The following is a 6,551-nucleotide window of genomic DNA, read 5'->3' on the forward strand; positions in this document are numbered from 1 at the left end:
GCAGTTCCTTTGACCTCATGATTCTCATTTGCTCTGACATGCACTGTGAGCTGTAAGGTCTTATATAGACAGGTGTGTGGCTTTCCTAATCAAGTCCAATCAGTATAATCAAACACAGCTGGACCCAAATGAAGGTGTAGAACCATCTCAAGGATGATCAGAAGAAATAGACAGCACCTGAGTTAAATATGAGTGTCACGGCAAAGGGTCTGAATACTTATGACCATGTGATATTTCAGTTTTTCTTTTTTAATAAATTTGCAAAAATTTCTACATTTCTGTTTTTTTCTGTCAAGATGGGGTGCTGAGTGTACATTACTGAGAAATAAAATGAACTTTTTTGATTTTTGGAAAATGGCTGCAATGAAACAAAGAGTGAAAAATTTAAAGGGGTCTGAATACTTTCCGTACCCACTGTACGTACAAAAACAAGGGTGAAGGGTACCCAGGGCATTAAAAGGTGACGCCAAGGGGTTTTAACAAAGAGTTACTATGTGACACACTGCGATGATTGATCATACCACTGTACCAAAAAATAGTAGTAAGTACATACAAAGAACTAAGTAAAAAGGACTACTACACTTTCTTTAAGTGTCCATCCCTTTCTCCCTCCGCAGCCTCTTTCCTGACAGCCGGCACCACTGCGACGGTTGCTATGCTACGTGATGGTGTGGAGCTGGTGGTGGGTAGTGTTGGCGACAGCCGGGCAATGCTGTGCAGGAAGGGAAGAGCTAACAAGCTCACCAAAGACCACACGCCTGACCGCAAGGATGAGAGACACAGGTACACAGTGACCCTGATGATGTAATGGCAGTAGTGGAAATCATGAATGAGACGTTTGGAGGACTTCTCAGCATGGAGGCTCATTTTATTTCAATTGTAAGCAGAGAAAATGCTCGGCATTTGGTAGAAAATCACAGGTAAAGGTCCAAAAGTAGTTCTTATCCAGCATGAATAGTGCAGAAGGAAGACAGTGCAGCAGCAGGGTTCAGGTTTCCCAGCAGCCAAAGAGGTTGTTGTGTATTAATAGACTCTACAGTATGTTGGACTGGCCCATGCCTTGCTGGAGGACTCTCCTCCGTGCACGGGGTCTGGGTCATCCGGTCGGTGGAATGAGAGCTGAGCTGCAGGTTGACAGGTTTGGGTTTCCCTTCGGCTCAAAGCAGCTGGTGTTATGTAACAGCAGCAGAACTATGTTTAACTCTGGCAATCACCCAAACACATATCAGCGCATCAGTGTTGAGTTTCTGAGGCTGTGTCCGAAATCACCCACTATTCACTATATAGTGACTATGTAGTGAGCTCGCCATATCGTTATCGTCACCAACCAAGCCATATATACCATCATGGACTGTGCTGATAGAAACCGTTTGTCCGATGGCAGTGACGTAATAACCGGCTCTGAAATAACAATCAGGGTAGTGTCCGAAAGTGTTGTTTGAATAATGCGAGTGAGCTCACTATATAGTGCTCTACATACAACTCCCTACATAGGGGGTAGGAAGTAGTGAAAGACACAGCCAGTGTCTTTGACCGACAGACGCATAAAGTCAGAGGCCTTAACTGTCCTTAAATGTCACTTGTTTATCTTAAAGGTTTATCTAAATGTCAAAATATAGGTACTAGAAGAGCTGAACCTCCTACCATTCTTTTGTATTTGGGTTCAGGATCCAGAGGTTCGGTGGCTTTGTGACGTGGAACAGCGTCGGTCAGGCCAACGTTAATGGCCGGCTTGCCATGACTCGCAGCATCGGAGACTTCCACCTGAAAACCAGCGGTGTCATTGCTGAACCCGATACACAACGGCTCACTGTGAGTCCCAGCTTTATCTGACCTTTGACCTTTAGTTTTGAATTGTTGTGGACAGATTTTGCATTTTAAAAGTCTTGTGGCTATAAAACCCTTTGCAAATGATGTACAGACAAATACCATGACAACAACAAAGTAATGTAACTGATGTTAGCTAAGTTTTGGGTTGGCAAACTGTTGCTACAGTTGTTGCTGTGAACCTACAATGCCGAGAGGACGGGATGGTCCCAGAGCAGCGCACCAGCTCCAGACTGTGATACTCACAACTCTCCTGCTGCTATAGCTAACATAAAAACAACAACATGTCTTGGTGAACTATAAAATAAGCATAAGCTGAATGTCCGTGGGCGAGTCATTTAACGTCACCTGACACACAAATCCTGGTTTGAATAGTGTTGTGTGGTGAGCTGCAGGCCACTTTGTCTGTTTCCCATTTACAAAGCCAGAGCTGAGCGCAAAAATGGACTGCTTGCATACATCGGCTAGCACTGCATACCCCACCTTTAAAATAATAAGTACTTGTGCTGTAGATCTCTCTTCTGAAAGATATCAAGGGACTTTGAAACAAAAAGAATGGAAACTCTATAATTGACTTACTGAATTGCTGAAGGTTTTCGAACAATGCACCATAGGATGAGCTCAGCGCTTGATGTGACATGACATTGTTGGTGTTTTACTTAACATGTTAAGCCTAAGCCTAAGTTATGTTTGGCCTGTTAGCATGTCATATGTTAGTATTTATATCCAGTACAGCTAAGGCAGACAGGAATATGTCTGCCTTATCCTGTTAATGGTGTTGAAATGAAACACAATTTGTACCCATTGATGGGTTAAATATCATACTTGAAAAGGATTAATTTACTATGATATGTTTTGTATTTATGGTCCAGAGACCCAGCTGAAATTGAGAGCGGACAGAGCTTTTGCAGTTAGGCCACCGAGGCTCTGGAACAATCTACCCGAGGAAATTAGGTCGGCTGAATCAGTGAACTCTTTTAAATCCCTTGTTAAAACATACTTTTAGAGCATGCCCTGATTTTACATGATTTTATTTGAAGTATAATTTGAAATGACTTTTGATGTTTTTTATTGTTTTACCTGTTTTAACTGCTTCACGTTAAGCACTTTTATTACGGTCATTTTGTATTTTCGCTTACAAATGAGAGATTTTGTAAACAGTATTTTTTAAGAAACTGATGGTGATAATGTTGTTTTCCCTGCTGACCGAGATCCTGACATGTTCTCTGTCTGTCTCTGCAGATCCAGCACGCCAACGACAGCTTCCTGGCTCTGACCACCGACGGCATCAACTTCCTGCTGAGTGACCAGGAGATCTGTGATGTCATCAACCAGTGCCAAGACCCCACGGAGGCTGCTGATGTCATCGCTCAGCAGGTACTCAATCAAATCTCTCCTACCACTCTAATCTGTTCACTCCAGATACAAGGTGCTTGTTGAAAGGAATTCTGGGAAACGTAGGTTAAAGTTGGGGCTAAGTTAACGACAAATAATATGTGTGTGTGTGTTTAAGGCGTTGCAGTACGGCTCGGAGGACAATGCCACTATCATCATCGTCCCTTTCGGAGCCTGGGGGAAACATCAGAGCTCCACCGCCGTCTACAGCATGAGCAGAAACTTTACTTCAAGTGGGAGATGGGCGTAGACACACACGTACAAAAACATCACTGAGCTCTAGAGCGATCAAGAAAATGACTTTGACTTGAAGGACACCAACATTTTCAATCTTTTTCCAACTCAAAATTATCTTTTAATCATCTTGAATTCACGTGAAGACGCCACCTGTCCCTCAGGCTGTGACCCACGGTAGTGCTGGCTTTAGGTTCCGCGTGTCCGCTCCCAGCTGACTAGTCAACAAGGTATATAGAGTGTATATTAATATATTGTACATACAGAGAGGTTTGCTGCAGTGTTTATATCTGTGTCGCGTTTGTTAACCTGACCTGCGTGCTTTGTGCATTTAGACAAAACGTTTAAGATCCCTCCTGTATTTTTAGGCAGCAGATGTTGAAGGTTTGCTGCTGTCGAGTGAAGTTTTAACGTCAAACTTCCAAAATGTCGACTTGTCGGGAAGAAATAAAATGCAGTTAAGTTTCTATTTGATATTGAGTTTTTCCAGAGGCACCAAAGAAAAGGCTTGGAGAGTTTAAAACACGCGTTTTTGTTAAAGGAGACCTATTATACAGCATTTCCAGGCCTATATTGTAGTTCTGTGACTCCTCTATGATTCAAAGTTCAAAAAATTTATTTTTTTATCTTATGCTGGCCCTTCATGCAGGCCCTCGTTTCAGCCTCCGTCTGAAACAAGCTATAGATGCTCCTGTCTCTTTGACGCCCTTCTCCAAACCCCACTGCTGCAGGAATGGGGCTGCATGTTCCTTTGTGGGCGTGGCCAGCATTCTCTGCCTGGAGCAAATGACCATATATGGAAATCCAGAACGACATCATACATTGGTAGAAAAAACTGTTCATAACAGAGCGTTCAGAACAGGGGGATATCTGAGGTTTTGGCTCACAGGAATTTCTTTTAAATACGTTTACCTCATTATTTGAAGCTTTGGTCATGTTTAACATGAACATCTGACATTGTAACATTATAGAAATGCCAGAAAATATGAAATAGCATAATAGGTTCCCCTTAAAAACTAATTATTTTATCCAAGGTGACACTTGCACAATGTTACTTTTAAAGCTGTCAGGTTTGCTAAATGGTAACACATGTGAAAGTAACACAAAGATACAAATCAGGCAGTTTATATCAAGGAGTTTTTCTCTGGTATTCACCAATTTTTCAAGGACGAATGACTGAAGTAACTATGGGAAACACCACAGATAACAAATACTACGTAAAGTAATAAAAGCTAAAGACAAACCTGCTTATAACTGAACCTTGTTTATTGTCTATTATTCTGTTCAGTAATGATTCTGGTCTTTTATTTCTTAGTGTAACAGCATAAAAGCCAAACTACCCTGTAAAAGTGTAAGATTAATTATCATGGCATAGATTATTATCATGGAATTGAGGGACATATACTTATATTGCCCAAAATTATGTTGTATCATTGATTTTCCTCTAATTTTTACATAGTTAAAATGTGAAAATGTTTACCTCCTTGGGCTTCTGAAAGTCTCCAAACTGAAACACAATGAAAAAATGGAAAAATGACCCTTTATTGGACTGATCATAATTCACGTCCACACTTATAAACCTGTGATGAAGGGTTAACCGTAGTTATTATTTAAGGGGTCACAACAGCTCCTATAAGCTGTCCGCAGGCCAGTCAGGTAACAACATCCCAAAAATATGAGTTTCTATTGTAGTTTCTACTACAAAAGATTCAGTTTTGACTGTTTTACTCGGTCAGTCAATTTTTATTTCTTAGGGACAAGTCGCCATATTGGAGGAGTGACAACAAACAACTTTTATATTTTCTGTACTTAAGGTAAAACTGTTTTATCACAAACCATGTAATTGGACCGTCCAGTGTGTCCGTTATCAACTGTGTTGTCCAGTGTTTTTGAACGAGATGCAGAGTCGTCTACCAGCTTCCAGACTTCTGATCTTGGGCTCTGACCTTTGATCCCTGACCTCCCTGAGGAGACGGACCATCCATGAGAGGGATCTGGGATGAATAAAGTTAAACTCAAACTTCACTTCACTGTTTCTCTGTTTTCTACAGACGTTCACATGCAGACCTGTCTCAGCTTTTTGCAGATTTTGTGTTTCGTCTCAAAGGACCCCCTGGTGACCCCCAAAAATTGCATGTGCAGCCAGAGACTTCATGTAAATACAGTATATAAATATATCAAAGCAGTTAGAAAGTTAGAAAAGCATGCCTGTGTTGTTCTGCTAAGAATAAGATGAGAAGAATTGTCCAGTTGGCAGCGCCTCTAGAGTTCACTGGTGAACACGTTATATATCTTGAGTGTTTAATCTGACAGAGCCAGGCTAGATAGCTGTTTAAACATGTTTCAAGTCATTATGCTAAAATAAGCTAACATCTCCTGGGTACATAGCTTCATATTTACTGCAGAGACTGGTATTCAGCAAGCTAATTTCCTAAAATGTCAAACTATTCCTTTGATAGCGTTTGTGATAGCTTTAAAAAAATAAAACTTAGGTCCACCTCTTTCTTTTTTAAACAGACCCTAAGCTAAGTTTTCTTTGTCTTTCTGCTGTTCAAATTACTACAGGAACAGACTGAATAAACACATATTAGCTTCAAATATATGATGGTCGTCTTTTATACGACACTTAACATTTAGCTTTCTTTGTGCATCCTGTTACAATGTACTTTTAACTGCACATGAGCAGTTTCCCTTGAACATGTAGCACACACCGTTCACTACACAGCAGTGTTGTGGAAAGTTACTCCCGTTTGATTGACAGCTGATTTCCCTCTCAGATGTCCAATAACGTGGCAGGAATATCCCGCCCTCCCAGTGTGTGGCGAGGCGTTCAGGTGACAGTCAGTAAATATAGAAACCATTGAGATTCCTCGCATTGCTTCACGTGACCTTAAGGTGACGCTGATGCAACAACACACGTATATTAACACACACCTTAGTGAAGCAAAATACTCATCAGCATACTGACACACTAGAACTTGACCCAGAAAACCGTGTGACTGACTGTGTGTGTGCTGACCTTCAGAAACTGTTTGATGTCAGTAACTGTGTGTGTGTGTGTGTGTGTGTGTGTGTTGGCACAACAAACAACAAAA

General features: G+C 41.2%; 1 protein-coding gene across 1 annotated transcript in view; it reads left to right on the forward strand.

Moving 5' to 3' along the window:
• Positions 1-5,481, forward strand: part of ppm1ka (protein phosphatase, Mg2+/Mn2+ dependent 1Ka) — an 11,282-nt gene extending 5,801 nt beyond the window's left edge. The window contains exons 8-9 of the mRNA XM_046064698.1: positions 3,070-3,204; positions 3,341-5,481. Of these exons, the coding sequence (XP_045920654.1) occupies positions 3,070-3,204; positions 3,341-3,472 (267 nt within the window). The 3' untranslated portion in view covers positions 3,473-5,481. The remainder of the gene's footprint in view (positions 1-3,069; positions 3,205-3,340) is intronic.
• The last annotated feature ends 1,070 nt before the right edge of the window (positions 5,482-6,551 follow it).

Source organism: Micropterus dolomieu, linkage group LG12 (genome assembly GCF_021292245.1).
Source record: "Micropterus dolomieu isolate WLL.071019.BEF.003 ecotype Adirondacks linkage group LG12, ASM2129224v1, whole genome shotgun sequence".
In the NCBI taxonomy this organism is placed as follows: domain Eukaryota; kingdom Metazoa; phylum Chordata; class Actinopteri; order Centrarchiformes; family Centrarchidae; genus Micropterus; species Micropterus dolomieu.